Source organism: Littorina saxatilis, linkage group LG1, assembly GCF_037325665.1.
Source record: "Littorina saxatilis isolate snail1 linkage group LG1, US_GU_Lsax_2.0, whole genome shotgun sequence".
NCBI lineage: Eukaryota > Metazoa > Mollusca > Gastropoda > Littorinimorpha > Littorinidae > Littorina > Littorina saxatilis.
In genome coordinates, this window is record NC_090245.1 from 95,014,899 (window position 1) to 95,039,898 (window position 25,000).

The following is a 25,000-nucleotide window of genomic DNA, read 5'->3' on the forward strand; positions in this document are numbered from 1 at the left end:
TGGGTGGGGGGTGAATGGAGTGTGTATGTTTGTGAACAGTTCTCAGCCGGATGATTAACAAATTCAAAGAAGAACACGTTGTTCATTAATGGTTTTTAAAATCAAAAACAAATATGTACACTAAATGTTTGTTCCTGTAGAAGTTAACCGTTTTCGTCGATATAATTCAAGAACAGGACAATCAAGCCACTACAGCAGTAATTTTGTTCAGCTTGTGGAAAATGCCTTGCCTTTTATGTGTGCATTTTTCAGTTCAATGATTGTTGTTTTCTGTGTGTTAAAAGTTGCCATCTATACGATACGTCAACGGAACAAGCTATGAAAACGGCCACTTTGTTCTGTGGTTATCTGCCCCTGTGGAGAATGGTGACTACATGTGCAGCATTCCTCCGGAGTCGCGCCGGGCGGCCTGTCTCCATAGTAACAGCGTAAGTAGTTGTCCATAGCAGCCGTATATAGGTTAGGCTACATATTTTGTTTGTTATGTCAGATATCAGTCGGTTGGATGGTTGATTTAGTTGTTTGTTTGTGTGTGGACATAAGAATGGGTGACAATAGTCGAAATTATCCGATGCCAACCTTGAACAGCGCATGAATCATAGCACCAAGTGTTTCACCAAAACAGCCAGGTAAATTTGCTTTGAGAAAACTTCTATTCACACTAAAATGTGCTTTGTGCATAGTGGACACTTTTTGTTACCTTGACGAGGCTCTGCCGAGAGAGACGTCGTTATATTCATTCACCCCGTCCAGACAAGTAAACACGCGATTCCATGGATGAATCGGAGATGTTACGTACATATCCAATGACTCATTGAAGTTAATTCTTGCTTTGAAATGCCTTCACAACGAACAGATAATTTATAACGACAAAATCGTCATCACAAGACAGGTACTATACTTTGTTTGTGGTCTGCTACGCCTCTGGCTCTGATGCTGTACACGGAGTGGAAGGAATTTCTGTAAAATATACACTCCCAACCCAACAGGAGGCAATGATGCGTTTGCAGTTCTCAAAAGAAATTAACTGTCTGTGTTCAATTTCATCCGTTTAATGTACACATGTCGAAACGAGCAATAAGGCTTTAGAATAAAAAATATTCCATGCATTGTTTGACAATCTGAACACAGATGAGGTCGCAGTTTGTAGTTTGAAACTATGAATCGGTACGACCTTCCATCGCCGCCAGAGGGGGTACATGGTTGGAATCTAAAGGTCAAATTTGCCGGGCTCCAATTCGAAACGTCATCATTTCAATCAGGATTTCCTTCTTCCCCTTACTGCGACTGCGCAGGTTATTTGCCTAGGTCAAGGCTAAAATGTAGGCCTACTGAGCAAATATCGCGCTATATTTTGCTCACTAGAATAACAGAGACAAATATGAGGGTCATGGAATATTAGCGTTTTTATGTTAATGTCTGCTTCCAAAGTGTGTCTGTTTTAGTATAGTTTGTGTTTATGTCTAGTTGGGAGAAAGCGCTTGTTTGTCTCAAGGACAGACTGTTAGAAAAGGCCCTGCCCTAAATCTTCATCATTGTAAAATAAAGTTATGTTTTCTCTCTCTTGCTCTCTCTCTCTCTCTCTCTCTCTAAAACCTCTATCCTTTGGTATTAAAGTTCAGTTTCTCTCTCTCTCTCTCTCTCTCTCTCTCTCTCTCTCTCTCTCTCTCTCTCTCTCTCTCCCACCCTCTTGCTCTCTCTCTCTTTGGCCTGTGTCCTCGCCGAACAACCCCTAACTCATCACCAATCGCTGTACAGCAAAACGGAGAAGATTCACATCACGTGGATGGCATGGGTGCGAGAATGACTCTGGTGGAAGCTCACCTGACGGCCCTGCAGAAGGAGAACAATGCTCTCAGGGCAGAAAACACACAGCTGAAGACGGATCAGGTCGACTCGACTTACAACCTAACACAGAAAATAGAGCTTCTGGAGAGTCAGCTGCAGCCAGCTTACAATACCTCACTATTACACATCAGCCAAGGTATGAGCAGCCAGTTTTATATTTCAACCCTTATTCAGAATTATATACATAAAAATCAAATCAGTGTCCAGTCAAAGGCATATGTTTTGTTAAATGGTCACTAAAAGTTAAAGCAAAATACTGAGCGATTAAGGGATGTAATGCGAAAGTCATATAACAGAAGGAAATTTGAAGCGGGCGAATTTGACGCAGTAGGCTATATCTCTATGTTATGAATCGAAACGCTTGAAAACCGAGAAAAAAACTAAGTTTGGACCCTTATACCAAACAGATCGCAAGAACGCAAATTTACTCTAAACCGGAAGTCCCTATTCTTTTGGAGGCGAGTAACTCTGAAACCACTTACCAGTGTGAGGTCTCTTCCGTTGCCATTGATTTCGTGGCTGGGAAATACCAAAATATATGTCTGGGTATTACGACCAGTTGGGGCTTAGTGAGGTACCCTTTGTTTTTCGAACTTAAATTCAATCAAACTTCTCTGTCCACCAGTGTGCTCAAGGTTTCCAAGAAAACAAAGTGGCGTAAGCGGTCTAGGTTTAAACGAAATTAGGAAGAGTTTTGCGAATGAGAATTGAAAAGTATTGACAATCACATGAACAGACGATTATCATATTTTTGTCTTCATTTTACGGTGCAAATATTCCGGTAATTTACACTACGATACTAAGATCTTGCTTTCAGGTTCTATCAGAAGCAGAGGACAAGCCAGTTTCTACGCTCGAGGTCTCAACAACACCTATCCAGGTTTTGACGACACCCTGATCGTGAATGACGTCGTCGTAGATGATGCCAACGCCTACAATTCCACCAACGGTTACTACAAAGCTCCGTACAACGGCACGTACTTTTTCTCTGGTACCCTTGGATTCAACGAAAGTACGACCTACGCCCACTTCGCCTTATTCGCGGAGGGTAGAAAGATCGCCGACTCGTGGACTGACAAGCCGAACATAGGAGAAATGGCCACGCTTCATGGTATTGTACGATTGAAACAGGATCAACAAGCTTTGCTGAAGGCTCTCGTTTCTGAGAGCTATGATCCCAAGGGAACTTCTTTTAGCGGCTATTTGATGTATGCTGACTGATGCATGACCTGTAGTGTATTTCTGAGAGCTTAGACCAAAAGGGAACTCCTATTATTTCTCGTTGTACTACTGTACCATTTTTAACTGAATAAAACCTTGTCTAAACCAGGGGAACTTCTTTATAGCGGCTATTTCTTTATGTAATCATGTCCGATGTGTGACCAGGGCTGAGGGGCACGAAGCGAAAGTGGGTGCCACCAAAACGGGAGAGAACAAACCGCGGGGTCTGATTTGTTGACATCGCAACAAATCTCAATTTCAACCAATCCAACACCGCGGCTAGCTCCCGACCGGGTGGTAACTTATTCGTGCACACCAGCCCTGTTGTTTATCCCTAGGAGCTACGACCCAGAGGTAACTAATTCTTTAGGACGTGATGTGTTAACGTACCACGACTGTATAACCCTGAGGTAACTTCTTTTAGTGGCTATTTATTAATCTATCATGACTGATGTATGACATGTAGTGTATTTCTAAGAGCTAATAACCTGACTGATCTTGTTTCGCTCTTTTATAAAGACACATTTCCAGATTTAACCCACACAGACAAAGCTCGCGGACGCAACAGCATAGCCAATCACACGAGCACGTATGCAGATATGATTATACAAATGCAGAAACACAGTATTGCGTTTTTGGTGTATTCATCACAAGTATTTACACATATATACGTAACAGCTTATAAGACTAAACTAAGCCCTGTTCCCCCAGAATACATGACGGCTTCAAATGAAAATGTAATCTTTAAATATTATGATTATTTCAACAGTTAACACAAACAAATGAGATTAAAATATCTAGCTGAAGTTTCAAGCTCTTCAGCATTCAGTATCTTATTGCTACCCTGTATCGGCGGATGCGACAAAGTCAGCAATGACGAAAAATGTAAATTCAGTTAAGTTTTGTACACTTACAAGAACATATCGCACATCAGGCACCTCTTTGAAAATCATACAGGACGTAGCAACATCAGTAATGAGAAGAAATTTACAAAGTAGGTCAACACCAACCACAGATAGCGAGGATATTACCCCGGCCAGGGGTAAACAGCATTGGGGGTGGGATCGGGGTACAACAGAAACCCGCTGAAAGACGTACCCAAGTTAAAGTAGGTCACATTTTGACTCAGAGCCAACAGACAGACCTTGTCCATTTTGTTCAGATGAACCACACCGTGGACAGTAGCCAGCTGACCAGAGACATTACCAGGATCTCTAGTGGCAGAATAAGCGATGATCTGGTCATCCGCTACAAGCGCAAAGTAAGCCGACACGTTGGCAACGTAAGACCCCGTGGTTCCAACGAAGAAGTATGTTCCATTATACGGCGCGGTGAATGTACCCGTGCTGCTGTTGTAAGCGTTGCCCTGATTGGTCATGACGTCACTGACGAGGAGCGTGCTGTTTCCGGTTGGGGGCGTGGTTTTGTTGATGTTGAGGTAGTGGGCGTGGAAGTTGACTCGTGGCTCCGAGCTGTTGTACACTGTTGCAAGACAAATGACATGGGTTGATCATTCGAAGACAGTGGTTACATACAGAGTGTACGAAAAGCTGGCGAAAACCTGCGCGGAGTTGATTGACTGACTGAATCGAACGCGGCATTGAGATATTGCACGGAGTTTATTCATGGAGAGAGAGAGAGAGAGAGAGAGAGAGAGAGAGAGAGAGAGAGAGAGAGAGAGAGAGAGAGAGAGAGAGAGAGACATAGACTGAGACAGACAGACACACACAGACACACAGACACACACACACACACACACACACACACACACACACACACACACACTCTCTCTCTCTCTCTCTCTCTCTCTCTCTCTCTCTCTCACACTCTCTTGCTAACATCAGTAGCTTTCTTTTTTTCCAACAAATACGTGCAATGATATGCATAACCTTGTGAATCAAGACAAAAGACACACCTTGCAATGCCTCAACACGGTCTGTCAAAGAAGAGCTGGACTGCTGCAAATCTGTTTCAAGTTCAAGGACGTAGTGGGTCAGACTGGAGTTGGAGTCCTTCAGGTCAGAGTTCACTTTCTTCAAGAGGTCATTCTCCTTCTGAAGCGCCATTTGTCGAGCTTCAAGGAACATCAGTCTCACCTCCACGCCGTCTATGTAGTGAGTTGCCTCCCTTTTGGGTTGTAGTGGAAGAACCCGATGAGTGTTACTTTCCTTGGTAGTGCTGAGTGAAGCTTTTGATCTGAATATTGCCATAAATTGAGCATTGTGTGTGTGTGTGTGTGTGTGTGTGTGTGTGTGTTCTACACTGCGAGCTGTTTGCGTTTGTGAGTGCATTCCCGCTCTCGTGTGTGTGTGTGCTTGGCTAGGTATGTCTGTATTCATATTCAATATTGGTTTACATTTTGTTTTAATTCGGTGTCTAAACCCCTTGGGGCCAAAACGTCAAAAACATACACAATTTACACAAATAATTATATTTTCACTCACACTTTCTTCTGCGAGACAAGCAAGGAGAGACGACTCTCGAGGAATAAGACAGGTGTAGTTACCTCCCTTTACCGGGGCAGGCAACCTCAGAACAAACTGGCCGTTTTCGTAACTCGTGGAATGTGTAAAAACCGTGCCGGAAGGAAGCTTTATAACATAACAAATACATCACAAATGTAAACTAACGTGTAAAACTTAACAGAACCAAACCGAGCAATAATATTTGATTCCTCAAACGAAGGAAAAAGTCACCAAACAACACGTAGTAAGAAAAAAACTGATATTATCTTTGAGTATACGTTTTGCGTTTGCTGTCACGGTTTTGTGTGACAGTGCAGTTATGGCCAAACTACCCTATATAATCAAAACACAACAATGGTAGGTAAATGGAACGTTTATTATTGACAAAACAAAACGTTACATCTGTTTATGGATTTTTGCTCCTTGTTTTTGAATTCTGAACGTTGGCAGCCTATCTGATTTTTGATAACTCAATCAATAGACACTGCACGTGCTTTCGTCAATGCAAGCCTCAGCTCCAGTGGCGATTAAACTTCGATGGGTTCTGCTGCCCAATGTATTTTCTTTCTCCATTTTACAGGCAATCTTGACCCAAGAATGGTAAAACGAATTGAATTTCAACAGGACATAAAAAGTAGAGTGTCTTTGCTTTTGATTACTCTGTTAACGATGTTGTGTACATTGAGAATGTGACAAGTTAAGCTTTTCTCTTGACGATCGGTTAATAGTTGAAATATCACTTTAGAAAATAATAACTTTCACAAATGTGTTGACCATTTGACCGTACATGTCTACTTTATTAACTTCAACAAGTTTACCTGCCACATGACGTCGAAGGGCGGACGACCCGGATAAGTGAAGCTCCCACACCGTAGCTCCAGCGCTAGCTCACTTCCGTTCTCTTTTGCAGTAACACCTCTGTGTATCACGTGCAAAATGTGATCTGTGGTTGGAAGGTCATCTGAAAGTTGACCGTCGTCAACATCATTACTTTTTTCATGTGTGTGTGCAAAGGTTAGTGTTTGTGCTTTGTTTATGCTCAGTTCGTATCAAAGTCAGAATCAATTTTAGTGTCGAAAAACGCAGGAATTAATGTTGTCAAAATAAATTGGTTGTTGAAGCAGCCTCCACTCTGCAAACAAAAGTGTATAGTCGAACAAGACATGAACGTGTTTGACAAGCACGACGAACATTAAAAACACTAGCCAAATAAGTGGGAACAAAGCAGAAGCACAGCAGCCGCTATGTACGTGAAGGTTTTTTTTTTCCTGAAGGATAAACAGATACTGATACGATGTAAGAAGAATAAATGAGAGCCCCAAAGGGTTTAAAATCGTGATCGTGATTGGCGTTTTTTGACTTTCCTGTGACCGTGATTGCCGAAATTTCCATTTCTGTGATCGTGATGGGACTTTGCCCGTGATCCGTGATGACAAAAAAATCAAGTCTCGTGATCGTGATCGTCATTTGTTTTCGTGATCGTGATGGGCATTATTGCAAAGCATATTATTTTCAACGTACATTTTTCACAGCTGTATCACTCTATGATCCTCTATTCGTCATGGTGTTTGTGATCGTGAAAACAAAAATCAAGGTAACTGTGATCGTGAAAGCTAAAATTTCCCTTCCCGTGATCGTGATGATACCCCCCCTTTGGGGCCCTCATAAATATAAGGAGCAAACATATGCGGGAGTAGAAAATGGACGAACACGAGAACAACTTACTGAAAACCTCCACATGCACCGATCTTCGCATGGTGAACTGAGCTCCGAAGCCGTCACGACCTATTATCTCCACGGAATAGTTCCCGGCGTCCCCTGTCGTCACGTGATCAAGCTGCAGGCCGGCATTGGTCAGAAACTTGAGCCTGGTGTCGTAACCAGGGACGGGGAAGAACGAGCCGCGTGAGGACGTGGCAATGGTTTCTCGGACCATTGATATATCTTCCAGAAACCATTTGATGTCCTGAATGACATCGCCTGTGGAGAAACGATTGGATTTTTGTACAGAGGTACACTTTTCTGTTTTGCGTGAAACGTAATTAGGGTTACGGTCATTCACAAGCTGTGAAGCCAAGAATGGAGCTACCACTCGAACAACGAGCTCCTTCGCAACCTAGTTGTGATGAACGTTTCCGGTAGTGGTCTGTTGAAATGAGTTAAAGGCACAGTAAGCCTCCCGTAAACCATCACAGAGCTCCCCGAGCGTCTAAATACAGTACAAGCATACTTCCATTTGAACGCTCACCGAACGGGAACATCCTGGCTGCTTTCTGTCGAGCGTGAGACATTTTCAAAGAATTTATTTTCGTAGACTTGTTCCGTTAACAACAACGGCGCCTCGTTTTTGCGCTAGACCTAACTTTTAAAATCTAAATAATAAATTGACAGCTTGTTACACAAACATTCTTTAATCATAAAAGAATTCGTTTTTCATCAAGACAAGATCAGAACAATTCGAAGTTGTGAAAGTTTAAAAAAAGAAAAGCCCGGAAGCAGGGTCACGCAAGGGTCGTAGCAGACGACGGCCGGTTTATCAGTGCAAATCGCCGTTCCTCTCAACAGTCAAAAGCCATCGCTAGAGTTCTTGTGAACCACAGCCGTTGTTTCGTGCATAAAAAAAACGTGCTATTGTAGATAAGCTCACGTCGAGTCGCATTCAAATGACTAACTATGACGACTGCATTGTGAAAAGGGAAAACTGGATCACACGGGTTCACGATGGCTCAGGGGTAAGATAAACCACGCAAAAATAAATTCTTTGAAAATTGTTCGCTCTTTACGGAGGGCACCTAGGATGTTCTCAATTGGTGAGTGTTTAAATGAAATGGTGTTTGTACTGTGTGTAAAAGCCTGACCGTATCTGTGATGGTTTACGGGAGGCTTACTCTGCCTTTAAAGTTGAAAACACTGGACCGCAATACTCGTATAACACACGTAAGAGATCATCCATGCACACACACACCCACACACACACCCACACATACACCCCCACACACACACACACGCACACACAAAAACATAAACGCACAAGGGCTTCCCATGCATACAGAAACTTCTACCCGTGCATCGTCACACAGATACAGGGTGACCCAAAAAAAAGAGTACCCAAACAAAACGTCATAAATTGAACAAAAATAAAGCAATCTTCATAAAATTTATTTACACACATAAGTAGCCTCTGCATGATTTGCACAGAAAATTTTAGCGTTCTAGCTTGTCTTTCAGGAAAGTTATGCTCATTCTACAGAACATGCTCCAAATGGCCTCCGCGCCGATTCAGGCAAACTTGAACTCGCCGCGCAAAGTTATCAATCACCCGCACACACTCCTGTTGCGAGATTCCGCGAATGGTTGTTGTGATGGCTCACTTGAGTTCTGCGATTGTCTGTGGGTTGTTCCTGTAGACGTTGTCTTTCAGGAACCCCCAAAGATAGAAATCTGGGGGATTTAAATCCGGGGGAGGCCATTTGGAGCATGTTCTGTAGAATGAGCATAACTTTCCTGAAAGACAAGCTAGAACGCTAACATTTTTTGTTGAAATCATGCAGAGGCTACTTGTGTGTGTAAATACATTTTATGAAGATTGCTTTATTTTTGTTCAATTTATGACGTTTTGTTTGGGTACTCTTTTTTTTGGGTCACCCTGTACAAACAACCAGAGACAGACAGAGACACATCACAAGACACACCCACTGTCACGTCCTCTATCTCTCTCTCTCTCTCTCTCTCTCTCTCTCTCTCTCTCTCTCTCTCTCTCTCTCTCTCTCTCTCTCTCTCTCTCTCTCTCTCTCTCTCTCTCTCTCTCTCTCATTTCGATAGAGGTGAGAAAACACGCTAGCATGGCCAACCAAAGACTTCGATGTTTACAATAGCAAGAGGCACACAAAACAAGGAGAGAGAGCCAATCAGATCGACACGCACACACATAAGACACATGTTTGACACATAAACGTACCAGTCGTCAAGTCGATGTTCCATGACAGCGTCGCGGTTCCACCATTACAAGTGTACAGCATAGCTCCATTCTTGGGGCTACCACTCGACCAACGAGCTCCTTCGCAACCTAGTTGTGATGAACGTTTCCGGTAGTGGTATGTTGAAATGAGTTAAAGTTGAAAACACTGGACCGTAATACTCGTATAACACACGTAAGTGATCATCCATGCACACACACACACACACACACACACACACACACACACACACACACACGCACGCACACACAAAAACATAAACACACACAATCACGCACGCATACACACTCACATAAACACACACGCAACCAAACACTGTCTAGCACCCTTAAGAGAGAAAGCGAGCGAGCGAGAGAGAGAGAGAGAGAGAGAGAGAGAAAGAGAGAGAGAGGTTCATTTCAACGGGGTGTGGGGAGGGGGGGTCAGTAATACATGCTGTGTGTTTGTATTTATGGACAATCACCCGGTTTTATTTATTTCTCTCTAACATATACTCACACGAACGCCCGCACGCTCTCACTCTCTCTCTTAAACCTAAAGACATATCTAGCGCATGAATTAACAATATGGATAGGTGCAACGACAAACAAGTTTACAGTGCTAACATACATTATCGGCTTTCAATCATGCTCTATCGTTCCACGGCACAAACTCTCTCAGAGAGAGAGAGAGAGAGAGAGAGAGAGAGAGAGAGAGAGAGAAGAGAGAGAGAGAGAGAGAGAGAGAGAGAGAGAGAGAAAGAGAGAGAGAGATTTAAACGCGTTTCCCACACTGAACAATCTCTCAGTTCCTACACCTTCTGTTTGGATGCTCATAATTATTGCTTCATTTTTTGGTAGTTTCACAAACATACATTTACACAACTATGTAGCAAAAAGACTTACAATGGTACGCTATGAAAGCCAAGGCAAAGCTTCGCAATGGTGCCATGTTGCCCTCAAAATGGCTCTTCGCTGTCGTCATGTTCCTGTATTCGCGATAGTGTATATTTGGCACACTGCCCTCAAAAATAAAGTTACGTTTTCAATAAGGACTAGACAGTTTGGAGCAGTCCAACAAGAGCATGAGAACGAACATCTGTGTGTATGTAAACTTGTATGTGTGTGTGTGTGTGTGTGTGTGTGTGTGTGTGGTGTGTGTGTTTGTTTATTTGTGTGTGTGTGTATCTGTGTGTGTTTGTGTGTGTTTGTGTGCATGTGTGTGTACGTAGAGAGAGAAAGAGAGACAGATAGAGACAGCTGGACAGAGAGAGAGAGAGAGAGAGAGAGAGAGAGAGAGAGAGAGAGAGAGAGAGAGAGAGAAAGAAAGAGGGTGTGTGTGTGTGTGTGTGTGTGTGTGTGTGTGAGAGAGAGAAAGAGACAGACAGACAGACAGACACACACAGACAGACAGACAGACAAACAGACAGACAGACAGGCAGGCAGGCAGACAGACAGTAGACAGACAATTGTGAAAAGTTTAGTAGCCAAATGCACTGACGCTCCTTGCAGCTGTGCACAGCCTGACGCATCCGAAGTGATTTATTTAACGCCTTATTTATTGTGCATTTCGTCTGTCAGCTGAAGTTTTCTTCAGAACAGTAAACCTACAATTCTCACACATCCACCAGAGTCATGAAAACCGAAAACTGTTTGTAGACAGAATTTTTTTCCTTTGGATTTATTGAACAGACCATGTTGGTACACTACTTGGTTTGATATCATTCATAGTCCGACTCTTCCTGGCCGCTTCTCTCGCAACAGCGATATTTCTTTTTAGTGGAAGTGACGTCATTATACCACATTTCCACGTCATGCGTGGTCTGTGGCAGCTCTCTGTCCTTGCTTTCAGGCAGAGCCAGCAGACACAGTACGGCCAGCGCACAACAAGCCCCGAACACTGCTCCTGGCGCCCAGATAGCGTAGTCTGCCTGCAAAACATTTCATTGTATTTCATTTACTTTACTTTATTGTATTATCCCAATGCGGGGAAATTCGGGTCACTTCCTACCGGTGGAAAGCTAGCAGCAACAGAGTCGCGCTACCCAGGTGTGTTCGTGTTTAGGTGTAATCAGCCACCTGCACTTATGGCAGAATGACCGAGGTCTTTTACGTACCACTGTGGTGACGCGGAGGTGGAGGTGGATGAAGAAGAGGAGGAGAACATGGACATTGAACACTTTGTTATCTCGAAGGAGAAATTCGTGTTAATTGGTCAATCACAACATCAACAAACAAAACAAATGTGACCCTCCACCACGAAATGAGTCGCATGTCACCTTTGCATGATTTTCATATTTTTACATTTTCCTATAGAGTTTTTTATGCTCCATCCAGTGGTGAAACCCGTTTTAGAAAAGAGCGAAAACTGTTTGAGTTATGAGCCTGTGACTAAGGTGACCGTCACACTTTTACCAGACACTCCCCGGACTTATATTAAGCCTAGCGCAGAACCGCGCGAGGTGACATGCGACTCATTTCGTGGTGGAGGGTCACAAATGTATCATGAAACAACATATAACATTTAACTTTACTACACAACAACAAAATGTTCAGTAAACATAATTGCACATGCTAGTGCACTCATTATTTCAAGAACGAAAGGCTGAAGCACGTATTAACACAAGCTCATAATTCATATTCTTTCTTAGTTGCGACTTATTTTTAAAGAGGATGTCCCATGTGCCGGCAAGATCTACTGCAGCAACTAGGATACCATCCATACACTATCATGACGATGTTCATGGTTTCATTCATGTCATTGGAAGAACTTACCAGAATATTTCCATAAGGTGAGATCATCATTCCAAGGGTTGCAAAAGCGGACGATGTTCCTAGAGCCCGATTCCTTGAATATAAGAAAGGCAAATGCATTATTCAAAACATAATAAGCCCGAACCTTTTATATATCAAAACACGGAATGTTTGTGTTTAACCAATGAGCTTTATCAATACTATTTATTTAAAGCATATCTATTAAGCCGTTAGTCGTTGTTCACGGTCTTCCAGTGCAAGCTCTGTTCGCATCTCTCCCCCCTCTCCACACACACACACACACACACACACACACACACACACACACACACACACACACACACACACACCGTTTCAGTCAGGTCTGGGCAAGAGAAGAAAAAAAAAATATTTCCGAGAGAGAACTGTGTGCAGACTCTTCGAGATGACTGAACACTCTGCACGCATGAGCACGATAAGGATCCCAAGCTCACAGCGAACACTCTCAGTACTTGAAACACATGCACGCATCGTCTCTCGTCTTTTACCCTCATGATGGTACCTCGATAATTTAATTAGACAAGGCTAACGCCGGCGAGTCGAATAACGCAAGAACATAAAATATCACAGCATTAGCGTAATTCCAATGCATGTTCGCCTGTCCCAATATATAGGCCAACAGGTTCGAGAGAACGTTAAAAACAAATAGTATGTCAGCCATTCAGCTGTGCGAATAGCAATGTTTCATTTAGCGAGAACGAGACAGCCTTGTCTGATTCACCTTCCCGTTACCATTTGATAGCTAAACCCGGCACCAATGGCAGAAATACCATGGAACATGTCGACTTAGCTCAGGCAGTTAGAGCCCTGTGGAGTCAAGCCCAGAGTAATATTATTTTTCCTTTTCATTGCTTTTTTTCAAAATTCAATTGCCGGAACATAGGAGTCGCTTCCTTGCTTCCTCTCAGTGGAAAACTAGCAGCAAGAAGAGTCGCGCTACCCAGACGTGTGCATAGTCATCCACCTGCAATTCTGGTGGAATGACCGAGACTTTTAATGTGTCACAGCGCTGACAAGGGGCTGGGACATGGATGTGTTTTTAATCTCCACACAACGTTGACCCGTGTCCGTCCCGGCCTGGACTCTGCCCGTGCTAACAAGTCCAGTGCTCTATCAACTTGGCCACCACACCCCCACGAATAAAATACTTCTTCATACCTGATGTTTGTCGGGAAGATCTCAGGCGTGAACATGAACATTATATTGAAAGCTCCACCAATTCCCATCTTGCCGAGCAGGGAGACGACCGTACCGGTTATGTGTACACCCGATACGTCTGTGAAAACAACAACAACAAGAAATTCCTTCGAGGTAGGAAAAACACCCCCGTTGGTCAAAGGGAAATAACCATTCTCACTGCACCCATTCTCACTGCCACCAACTGAGAAGGTTATTTCCCTTTGACCATGAATATGTTTCTCTATAAGTCCTTGTAGAATCTTAATCCACCAATAACTCCCTAACCGTGTGTTTGACTGGTCCCAATTTTTGTAAGGACCGTCTCAGGAATGTATAGAACCTGTTCACCAAGTTTGGTGACGATCGGTCCGTTCATTCTTGAGATCTATATGCGAACACAAACACACAAACACACAAACACACAAACAAACAAACAAACACATCGACCGAAACCTATACACACCCCTATACCGGGGGTGTAACAACGGTGTTTACCAGCCTACACACCCGTCCTATGCTTATGTGACAGGGAGACTACTGCGTCACCCTTCACAGCAGTCTCAGTTGTCGGCCGTGGAAGAGTGCGAGCTATTTATAGCTCGACGTACGTTATTTTCTACGTCGCTCACACCTGTGAATTGTAGAGTTCTCTTTGTGATAGGGTCCGGCTGCTGCCGTCTCTTTGGTTGTTCTTGGGAACCTTTGCGTACCCACAACAGTTTTTATAGGGTTAAGAAATCAGCTCTTACATTCTTAATCCTGTTTGACTGGGTTAAATGCCTCCAAAGGTGACAATTGTGTTCCGACACTCGGTTACATTTACATCGCGTTGATTTAGGACAAGGGGCCACTGGTCCCATGGCCAGCCATCCATCCATGCAGACAGACGCTGTTGAATAATATGACTCACTGATCGAACACTCCGGTTGGCCCTCTATAAATAACAAACACACTGTATTGCAATACAAAATCTCAGCGAAAGCAATTTAATGTGAAACTCGGTTTTTTAATCGTAAATGTTCTGTCTGTTTTTGTCACTATTCATAATATACTTTACTAAACTACGAATACGAATACGAATACGAATACGAATACGAATACGAATACGAATACTTTATTATCTCATACAGAGAAATTTCAGTGTGGTGCACATTAAAAGACAAAACAAATAATAAGACAACAGATAAAAATACCATACGAAGCATACTACACTCGCGCACGCATATGTACACTAACAGGAATACTATGTTATATTATATTATACTATATTATACTATACTATAATATACTACGCTACGCTACGCCATGCTATGCTATATCATGCTATGCTATGCCATGCTATGCTATGCTATGCTATGCTATGCTTTGCTACGCTACGCCATGCTATGCCATGCAATGCCATGATAATGATATGCTGTGCCTATGCTATGCTATGCTATGCTATGCTTTGCTACGCTACGCAACGCTACATTACAATACACTACACTACTCTATACTATACTATGCTATATAATACAATACTGTACTATATTATACAATACTATATTATACTATGTTATACTATACTATATAATATACTATAATATACTATGATATATACTATACTATACTATACTATACTATACTATACTATACTGGGTGGACTGGGTGGCCGAGTGGTAACGCACTTGCGCTCGGAAGCAAGAGGTTGCGAGTTCGACCCTGGGTCAGGGCGTTAGCAATTTTCTCCCCCCTTTCCTAACCTAGGTGGTGGGTTCAAGTGCTAGTCTTTCGGATGAGACGAAAAACCGAGGTCCCTTCGTGTACACTACATTGGGGTGTGCACGTTAAAGATCCCACGATTGACAAAAGGGTCTTTCCTGGCAAAATTGTATAGGCATAGATACAAATGTCCACCAAAATACCCGTGTGACTTGGAATAATAGGCCGTGAAAAGTAGGATATGCGCCGAAATGGCTGCGATCTGCTGGCCGTTGTGAATGCGTGACGTATTGTGTAAAAACATTCCATCTCACACGGCATAAATAAATCCCTGCGCCTTGAATATGTGCGCAATATAAATTGCATAACAATTAAAAAATTAAAAAATTTTTTAAAAAAAAATATAAAAAAATCCCTGCGCTTAGAACTGTACCCACGGAATACGCGCGATATAAGCCTCATATTGATTGATTGATATACTATACTATACTATACTATACTATACTATACTATACTATGCGCGGTACCTTTGTAGTGGGAACACACACTGCTAGCTATCAAGCCAATACCGGCGATAACGTGGAAGAGAACGAGTGTCGGCTTTCTGCCAAATCTGCGCACACAGAAAACAACATCCCAAACTTCTATGTCATCATCATCATCATCATCATCATCATCATCATCATCACCATGGTCACCAAACTACCCGCCCTAGATCATAACTTCAGACGTACATTGCTCAGTACACACATGTGTTCATGCTTGTGCAACTATTTCTGTAAGCAGTCTACTTTCAAACTCCATCTCGTGAAAGCAGTTCGGCTGTCCACCTCCGATCTGGCCAGGATTTTACTAATTTAATTGAATAAACAATTATCACTGTGCACATAACGTATCCAGGCTCATTGCTCATTGTTAATTGTTGGTATATGATTTAATTCCCCACTATTTAATCCATCGGGCTCAAAATCAGAACAGATCTCTTTAAATTCATGTTGTCTACATTCAATCAAACAACTGAGCACATGTCCAACCAAGCAAGTAACCAACCGAGCAACTAACTAACTAATCAACCAAACAACCAACCAACTAACTTACTCGATCACTCACTCACTCACTCACTAACCAAACAAGCGATCAAGCATTTAACTAACCAAACATGAAACCAACTTCTTGACTAAACTCCGAGCGATGGAAAGTCTGCAGCCAGGTAACTGCAGTACACTCGATGAAACTAAAAACAAACTTTTCTTTCCCCAGAATATGACGTCACTCCCAGGGGGCTATAATGTCGGGAGATAGCCCCCACATCAGAATAGGACGTCACTCCCAGGGGGCTATAATGTCGGGAGATAGCCCCCACATCAGAATAGGACGTCACTCCCAGGAGGCTATAATATCGGGAGATAGCCCTCACATTCAAACTGTACCTGCTCAGCATGAAGACCATAAGAATACAAGAGGCCCCTTCCACCAGAGAGTTGAGGAAGAAGCTGGTGTAGAGGTCGAGAGCCATTTGGTCCGACATCAGGTACAGGGCGTTGTAGATCAGGCTATCCACAAACCTGTGTGTGTGTGTGTGTGTGTGTGTGTGTGTGTGTGTTTGTGTGTGTGTGTGTGTGTGTGTGTGTGTGTGTGTGTGTGTGTGTGTGTGCAAAGAAAAAATAAAGCGCACGTCAAGGCACGTCAGATATGTATACCCTCTTTCTACTGTAAACGATCGTCATCACATTCACCATCAAAGATACGTTCAAGCTTTCACGTTGAATTAAGAACATGCTTTCACTTGGCCACGTGCCAAAGATCAAGCGCCTTTCACGTGGAATAAGAGTATTTTGTTTACATATATTGCTCTCTCTCTCTCTCTCTCTCTCTCTCTCTCTCTCTCTCTCTCTCGGTTTGTTTGCATCTTTGTTCTGTCCCCAGTTATTTCATTACGGTACTTTCATTTCTTTGTGTATGTTCGCGTGAATATCATTTCCTTTTGCGTGATTGTGGTAGAAAGTCAGCGTGTCGTCAGTCTAGATTTTACGTCATTTATAAACGTCACTGTTCAGTCGTCACATAGTCTTTTTGCCCTCAGCGGCTTCATTGTTCTTGTGTGTTTCCACAGTTTTTGTAAGTATTTATCCAGTGATTTTGATCCTTATTGTTGTGTAGTTACCACAGTTGTTGTAAGCATTTAGTCATTGATTTTTGAACCTTATTTACGCGTATATTTCTTCTATCGATGCTCGTGATCGTTTGCTTGCGTGACAGTGACTGACCGTTGTCCTCTGTTTTCTTTTCAGTTTCACCGTATCATCACTCTGTATCAAGTCATCAACTGTAAAGCATCATTAATAAACTTTTGAGTTTCACTGTGAATTTGTAAAGGAGTGTTTTTTGGTGACATTATCTGTTCTGAGACAGAATAATATTCCTTTTGCAAAATACTGACCTAAAGTATCAATATTCACAACAACATTCTGACATAGGCAAAGAAGGCTTAAGGCTTAGGGGTAACCCTTACAATAATGTCTTACCATATAAAGACAGACAGCAAGATATGTTTTCTCAGCAGCCTGTGCCTGAGAAGGTCAAGAAAGCTTAGTTTCTCTTCCAAGATTTCCACAGACCCTGCCCAGTCCTTCTGAAGATGGCCTTCACCTTCTTCAAATAAGGAACTTCTGGGCTCTTGCTTCTCTTCTTCTTTCGCTGTGGTCTCTCCGGGAAGGGGATGTTTCTCTCCGTTGACTGAAAGTAAAGGTGGCTCTGATTCGTGCAGACTGAGGCTGTGAAAAACGTGGAGGATGCTTTGAGGGTCTTTACGATTCAATCGTGCAGCTTGTTTCAGCACTTCTTCTGCCTCGTCGATCTTGCCATTGGCCACAAGCCATCGAACGGGTTCCTTGATGAAACTGGAATATGACAAAGTGATCTTCAAAGTATAACGTACGATCGGGCAGTGACTCTTAAACATTCAGTCAACTAATTCGGGTGTTTTTTCGAATTTTGTGGTCGATGAAGTTGTTTCTTTCTTGGGCCGTGAAAACATGGAACAGCATGCACGGAATCTAAGATCGGTGGTTTTCATGTGGCGAGACCAATTGCCAAGCATGGTTAGTTTCCACATCGAATCTTACATTACATGAACGGACTGACTGAGTTGTCACACTTCCTTCCTCTTTGCTCAGCATATTATTCAGTTTTCGTTGCTTGTACTTAGCATCGTGACAGTTGCCTAATTTTTCTTCTTCGCGAGTTTTCCTTCTGTGTCTGCTTTGGTTTTTCCACGTATATGTCAAAGCTTAATATGCCTAAAACAAAATGAAAGCCGTGAAAACCCTTGCGAAAAGCTTGAAGCAAAATGTAGGCAGTTCAACTTACATGGCGAGTACAAGCACCAGAGCAGAACCCCAGGACAGTGCTAGCTGCAGAGTTCTCCACGAGTAGGACCTCAGGAGGTAGGCTAAGGGCGCGAGACTGGCGATGCACATTGCCCACCACAGGGTGCTGAGGAACCCGCTGAATAGAGCCCGCTTGGAAGACGGGAACAGTTCCACGCCTGCCGTAACGGATACCAGGCCTATACCCTGTTCGATTTTTTTTCCAGAACAAAAACAACAAACTAATCAGGCGTGTGATGGTGTTTGCTTGAATGCAAAGCTCATGCATTAACTGTCTTGTTCCAGGCCAACGCTGGTTTCATTTTTAATCTGGATATCAAGTATACCTCATCTGTGGTTCTTGAACAAGCACTCTGTGTGGTTTCAGGAAAACAAATTAGTTATGCTTTCGATAGTGTTTGCTTGAATGCAAAGCTCATGCATTAACTGTCTTGTTCCAGGCCAACGCTGGTTTCATTTTTAATCTGGATATCAAGTATACCTCATCTGTGGTTCTTGAACAAGCACTCTGTATGGTTTGCTTAATCACGACGAGAAGCTTTGCCCCCGGTTTGATACCAGAATGATAAAAAAAAATTAAAAAAATTAAATATTTTCATTTGGGCAATTTTACATTCAAGTCACAATAACATAACAGTCAATTCTTCACCTACCGCCTGTGTGAAACCCAAGAAGAACTTGCAGACAACTAGCATGGTGTAGCCGGGAGCAAATCCGTTCACAAGGTTTAGAGCCAAGCCCAGGCTGACGGCGGCGAGAAACACACGCTTCCGTCCGTACAGATCCGATAGCCAGGGGAAGAGGAAGCTACCCAGCCCCGTTCCAAACCCCATTACTGTGTGCGTCAACCCTGCCAATGGGGTTCGTCCGCACACCAGGTCGAACTGCAACGGATCATTGAGACGAGTAACGTGCCTTGTTATAAGCAGCGACATGTGTGGGTGTGTGTGATTGTGCGTGTGTGTGTGTATGTGTGTGTGTGTGTGTGATTGTGTGTGTGTGTGTGTGTGATTGTGTGTGTGTGTGTATGTGTGTGTGTGTGTTTGTGTGTGTGTGTGTGATTGTGTGTGTATGTGTGTGTGTATATGTGTGTGCGTGCGGCCGTGCGTACGTGCGTACGTGTGTGTGTGCATGGGTGTGTGTGTATGTGTGTGTGTGTGTTTGTGTGTATGTGTGTGTGTGTGTGTGTGTGTGTGTGTGTGACATGGTTAAGTATTTTATATTACAAATAAGAAGTGTCGTGCCTTAGAATAAGTCATCCTAATGCGTGTAATTCAAAATGTTAGGTTGTCATTGCTATTGTTAGAGGGATAAACAAAAAGGTCCCTGTTTGACCTGTATAATCAGTCCTGATTCGTCAAATAGTGATATGGTCCACTAAATGGTAACAACAAACACTAGTGCATCAGCAACAACATATCACAATACCTCCGATACGATGGATGTTTCCTTTGGTTCCTCATATTGCATGCCATACAAACACGGATAGTCCTTGGTGATGACGTCACCACTGATGTTGGACGTCAAGTAGATGGAACAGCGGTCGTACAACACTGTTGTCGAGTTTAACCAATCGCTGCTGAGTTCCGGCATGAGAAACTCGTTGGCGTTTGGTTGAAGAGCCGCGCAGCTGTGTTCAACATCTTGAGCTTCAAAACAAGGTATTTAAAGTTGTACTGTGCATTACAATGCCTCGGCCTCAAGCGTAAACCAGAGTAACAAGTAATGAACTTTTAAGATATTCTAATTGTTAGGTGTACAACACAGTCTACGCTGAGCATTTTTAATTCATTATAAGTTTAATAACGGAAAGGGGATACGAGAGAGAGTATACAAGGAAGATAGTTAGTGTGTGTGTGCGTGTGTGTGTGTGTGTGTGTGTGTGTGTGTGTGTGTTTGTGTGTGTGTGTGGTGTGTGTGTGTGTGTGTGTGTGTGTGTGTGTATGTGTGTGCGGACGAGCCTGCGTGCTTGTGCGTGTGTAAATGTGGGTGTCTGTATCCATGAGTGATTGCAAAGAATGTTATGGATCTTGTTTGTGGAATTTTTGAACTGTTAGTGATTGAGATGTGATTTATGTTTTAAACCGCCTGACACTGCGAGGCAATTGTCCTTGTTTTTTATAAGGACATTAAAAGCTTTGAGTCTTATGGTCTTTGAGTGTTTGATTGTAAATATTTCGTACGACATTCTTACTTCGAATACACCTTTCGTACGAGAAAAGAACTCCCCACGGTACGAACAAATTACTCCCTCCACGAAATTTTTTACTTCCAGTAAAAATGTCGTACGCAAAAATGGGATGCGGGCGAAGGGATAATGCCAATAATTATGTGATCTCGCGCAAACAAATGTCGCGCTACCCTCCCTCCACCCCTTCCACCACCAAGACTAACAGGGGACAGGGGAGTAAAAGTTGCGGACACCTGGTGTGGGCAGTAAATTGCTCGTGTTGGGGTGGAATAATTTATTCGTTATTTATTCGTCAGGGGAGTAACATTTTAGACCGAAATGTTGACTCGGAACACACCTGTCGTGGGGAGTAATTTTCGCGTGTTATGGGGGAGTAAGATTTTCGTTAAGGGAGTACGACATTTTTACTCCGGAGTAAAAAATCTCGTGGGAGTAATTTTCTCGTGTTACACCGGCTAAAACGAAAAGTGCAATGGTACGGAAAGTAACCACCAGACGTTCTGAATATGTAAAAAATACAAAAACAAAAAACCACACTTACAATGCAGTAAAACACATGTTGTTTCTTTCTTCCTCCGAAAGCGGCGTATAACTGCCTAAATGGCGGGGTAAAACCGGTCATACACGTACAAATCTACTCGTGCAAAAACACGAGTAAACGTGGGAGTTATAGCCCATGAACGCAGAAGAAGAAGAAGAAGTTTTTTTCGAGATCTGCAAATTCCTTGTCACTAGCTTTGGAAACACAGTATAACAAGATAGATAAGCTAAGATAAAAAAAAAAAAGTGTAATGTCCATTTTCATTTTACACAAACATGGACATTTCTCTGTTGGCACCACATCGCATTTTTAATAACACAAAGACTCAATAAAAAAAAAGGAACTTTAAATTAAAGTGCATAGCTGTTAACCCGTGATTTGTAAAAATGTAAAAACTTTTTACAAATTACGTCGAACCTAAAACCGCGATTTGTAAATATGTAAAAATGTAAAAATATCGCATTCCACAAAGTAATACATGCCATTTATTATTATTAATATTTGTTGCTTAGAGCCTCTATGCTGGGTGGCGGGGGGTGGTTTGGACCGGACAGGTAAAATATTACGATTTTTAGCATAACAAAGAAAGAGAACAAAATTCTAATAGATCCCTTGACTTTGGGGTAGCGCGACTCTGTTGCTGCTAGCTTTCCACTGGGAGGAAGCGACCCAACTTTCCCAGCGATGGGACAATAAAGTAATGAAAAAATAATGGGAAAAAATCTAAAAGATCCCTTGACTTTGGGGTAGCGCGGCTCTGTTGCTGCTAGCTTTCCATTGGGAGGAAGCGACCCGACTTTCCCAGCGATGGGACAATAAAGTAATGAAAACATAATGGAAACAAATCTAATAGATCCCATGACTTTAGGGTAGCGACTTTCCCAGCGATGGGACAATAAAGTAATGAAAAAAAACAAGAGGCGAAGCCTTCAAGGCTCACGTAAGAAATCGGCAAACAGTAACACAAATTCAATCACTCCGTCACACATACACACACACACACACACACACACACACACACACACACACACACACACTGACAGTAAGCATAGGTGAAACTGTGCAAGAAAGCGAGACACTAGATCTGCCAACTAGTCTCGGCCCGCTCACAATAACAATGACCGAGACTTTCAGTAATTCCTTCGCGTGACGTCTAACCCTCTTACGTCATAATGTGACGTCTTCAAATGTTAAAGTTTCTATCACACACGTCAAACACTTTTGACCGAGACGTAATCTTCTTATGCGAGCTTTATCCATAGACTCGGAAATGTTAAAGTTTCTATCACACACACACACACACACGCACGCACGCACAGACAGACAAAAGTTAGCATCGCATAGGCTACACTTACGTGAGCCAAAAATCTAATAGATCCCTTTACATTTTTACACATCACGGGTTAACGATAGCTCGTTAATTGCAATTTAGCGTGGCCGTAGTCAGGGGCGGACGAGGGGGGGGGGCACAGGGGGCACGTGCCCCCCCCCCCCCCCAAAGAAAAAAAGAAAAAGAAGAAAAAAAAAAGATTTTTCTATGCTGATTCTATGACCATTTATAAGTTCAAATGGCACCAGATGGCACCATTTTGCTTCTTTGAGCAAAAAAAATTTTCCGGGGGAGCATGCCCCCGGACCCCCATAGTAACAAATTCGGGCGCTTCGCGCCCATCACATTCACTTTCGATTCAAAGTGCACCCCCCCTTACAAAGCAACTGATCCGCCCCTGGTAGTGCTTACCAGTGAAGACATAGCTGAATAGCTGATAGGAGTCTGGGATGAAGCCGAGGAAGTAGAGGAAGCATTGAAGACATGCAAAGATTCCCACAGGCCCCAACGCGTTGAGCACGGGATCTATCTCAATGTAATTGTGCGCCATCGTTCTCTCGACCCTCAGATCTAAATGCCAGGCGAGAAATTGTGTCCCTCATTAGGCCAAAAAAAAAAAAGGTCTGTTTACGGTAACATAGGCCAAAAAAATAGAGTCGGTAGGTCGGGATTTTTTTTTTTTTTTTTTTTTTTCCAAAAAACCATATTTGTACATTATTTTGCCAAAAAAACAAGATTTTTTTTTGATTTTTTTTTCCCCAAATGCCAAAAAAAGTCTAGGGTCGCGCGAAAAAACTAGGGTCGGTCGGGTTACCGTAAACAGACCTATTTTTTTTTTTTTGGCCTTATAAGGCTTTTGGAGAATACTACATGGCTCGCTGTGTAGTACCAGATTTACACGAGTCGCTGTTTTAAATATTGAACTGCGAGCGAAAGCGAGCTTTTCAGTATTTGATAAAAGCAACGAGTGTAAATCTGGTACGACACAGCAAGCCATGTGGTAGGCCTATTCTGTTTATCCGACATACTGTACTAACGTGCATTTTACTCAAAATGTCCCGCAGTCGAGGCGTCCCAGTTGAAGACGCTTCTTTTGGAACCTCGATCTTTTCCAAAGCATCGTGCAATCGTTCACTTTAAAGCAAAGAAACGTCGCTTTAGATAGTGTTTGTTTGTTTGTTTGCTTAACGCCCAGCCGACCACGAAGGGCCATATCAGGGCGGTGCTGCTTTGACATATAACGTGCGCCACACACAAGACAGAAGTCGCAGCACAGGCTTCATGTCTCACCCAGTCACATTATTCTGACACCGGACCAACCAGTCCTAGCACTAACCCCATAATGCCAGACGCCAGGCGGAGCAGCCACTAGATTGCCAATTTTAAAGTCTCAGGTATGACCCGGCCGAGGTTCGAATCCACGACCTCCCGATCACGGGGCGGACGCCTTACCACTAGGCCAACTGTGCCGGTCTTTAGATAGTGTAGCGTTACGTGTTAGTTCTAATAATCTAAGGTCATATTAGCCTACTTCGGGGAAAGATAATACGCAAGGATTAGTTGTAGCTATGTGAAAGACAGGAGATGATTATACAGAAACATTATACGTCTGATTTAGAAGGCGTAACGAACTTTGTTTGGTTGTCAATTTCTGTTATTAAACACTTTTTTGAGTTCATGTCACGGTTTGCCAATTAGAGAAGAAAATTCGTAGATGCCATTCTGACGAATTCAACTGATGTCAATGTTTACATTAAAAGTGGCCTTGTTTAAGTTGTAAGGAATGTACATTCTCTGATATCTTCATACACAATTTGTATTGGAACGTCGTTTAAATTATTTACATAACACATGGTAGTATAATTATACATGTATAGTGATGTCATGTTCAGTACTTAACTATCCCAGCCAGCCCCTTTAACAAAGTCGTTGGACCTTGTGCTGTTAAAATGGAACCGAATACACAGACACTGACAGACAGACAGGCAGACAGACACACGCACACAGACACAGACACAGACACACACACACTCACACACTCACACACTCACACACACACACACACACACACACACACACACACACGCACACACACACACACATCTATGGAGACAATCCTCACCCTCCGCCCTCGTTAAAACATTCAGCCATTACTGTATTGCATGTAAAAAGCAGCATTGGACAAAAAGTGACCTGAAGGCAGCAATTAAACATGAGTGACTTTAATACAGCAATTACAGGATAGATCAGGCCATTCCCAATTGAGGAATGCGTGCATGTCATTGATACATTTTGTGCACCACTTTCAAGTAAGACTTAAACACTTACCGGGGTCTTTTTTCAGACATTTTGAGTTCATCGAGTATCTTCATAGTTGGTGTGCATAA

General features: G+C 42.8%; 5 protein-coding genes and 1 long non-coding RNA gene across 7 annotated transcripts in view; 2 read left to right on the forward strand and 4 right to left on the reverse strand.

Annotated features, from left to right (window-relative positions):
- The window catches only part of LOC138946326 (uncharacterized), a 176,791-nt gene that overhangs the window by 76,712 nt on the left and 75,079 nt on the right, over positions 1–25,000 (forward strand). The window lies entirely within an intron of this gene.
- LOC138946333 (uncharacterized) lies at positions 285–3,179 on the forward strand (the record flags this gene model as incomplete). The annotated part of the gene is given in 3 exon segments (XM_070317891.1): positions 285–428; positions 1,759–1,984; positions 2,666–3,179. Coding segments are annotated over 3 exon segments (774 nt in total), but the record flags the coding sequence as incomplete, so codon positions are not given.
- LOC138946529 (uncharacterized) lies at positions 3,695–6,489 on the reverse strand. The gene is made up of 3 exons (XR_011449372.1): positions 6,353–6,489; positions 4,985–5,660; positions 3,695–4,551 (listed from the first exon to the last, which is right to left on the reverse strand). It is a non-coding gene; the product is annotated as an uncharacterized lncRNA (long non-coding RNA).
- On the reverse strand, positions 6,777–10,589 carry LOC138950942 (uncharacterized). The gene is made up of 4 exons (XM_070322660.1): positions 10,396–10,589; positions 9,493–9,600; positions 7,260–7,514; positions 6,777–6,802 (listed from the first exon to the last, which is right to left on the reverse strand). Exons 1-4 carry the CDS (start codon positions 10,472–10,474, stop codon positions 6,777–6,779), a joined length of 468 nt encoding a protein of 155 aa, XP_070178761.1. The 5' UTR covers positions 10,475–10,589.
- The window catches only part of LOC138946303 (solute carrier family 22 member 15-like), a 59,999-nt gene continuing 45,985 nt past the window's right edge, over positions 10,987–25,000 (reverse strand). Inside the window, exons 3-12 of the mRNA XM_070317845.1 lie at positions 23,025–23,183; positions 19,980–20,200; positions 19,205–19,435; positions 18,532–18,737; positions 17,688–18,062; positions 16,593–16,727; positions 15,690–15,775; positions 13,441–13,558; positions 12,265–12,337; positions 10,987–11,420 (exon numbers count right to left, since the gene is read on the reverse strand). Coding sequence (XP_070173946.1) covers positions 11,211–11,420; positions 12,265–12,337; positions 13,441–13,558; positions 15,690–15,775; positions 16,593–16,727; positions 17,688–18,062; positions 18,532–18,737; positions 19,205–19,435; positions 19,980–20,200; positions 23,025–23,163 — 1,794 coding nt within the window. The 5' untranslated portion in view covers positions 23,164–23,183 and the 3' untranslated portion in view covers positions 10,987–11,210. The remainder of the gene's footprint in view (positions 11,421–12,264; positions 12,338–13,440; positions 13,559–15,689; positions 15,776–16,592; positions 16,728–17,687; positions 18,063–18,531; positions 18,738–19,204; positions 19,436–19,979; positions 20,201–23,024; positions 23,184–25,000) is intronic.
- Positions 24,820–25,000, reverse strand: part of LOC138946284 (uncharacterized) — a 37,144-nt gene continuing 36,963 nt past the window's right edge. For both annotated transcript variants that reach the window (XM_070317827.1, XM_070317833.1), the window contains exon 2: positions 24,820–25,000. This exon is cut by the window's right edge and continues 6,749 nt beyond it. The gene's annotated coding sequence lies outside the window, so the exon portion shown is untranslated.

Bases quoted from the DNA above. Each gene is read 5' to 3' on its own strand.
- LOC138950942 (XM_070322660.1), bottom strand. From the start codon at position 10,474: ATGACGACAGCGAAGAGCCATTTTGAGGGCAACATGGCACCATTGCGA. The intron at 7,515-9,492 runs GTACGTTTATGT...GTTTCTCCACAG, and splicing joins GAACATCGACTTGACGACTG to GCGATGTCATTCAGGACATC. The intron at 6,803-7,259 runs GTAAGTTGTTCT...TTTATCCTTCAG, and splicing joins GGTGCATGTGGAGGTTTTCA to GAAAAAAAAAACCTTCACGT.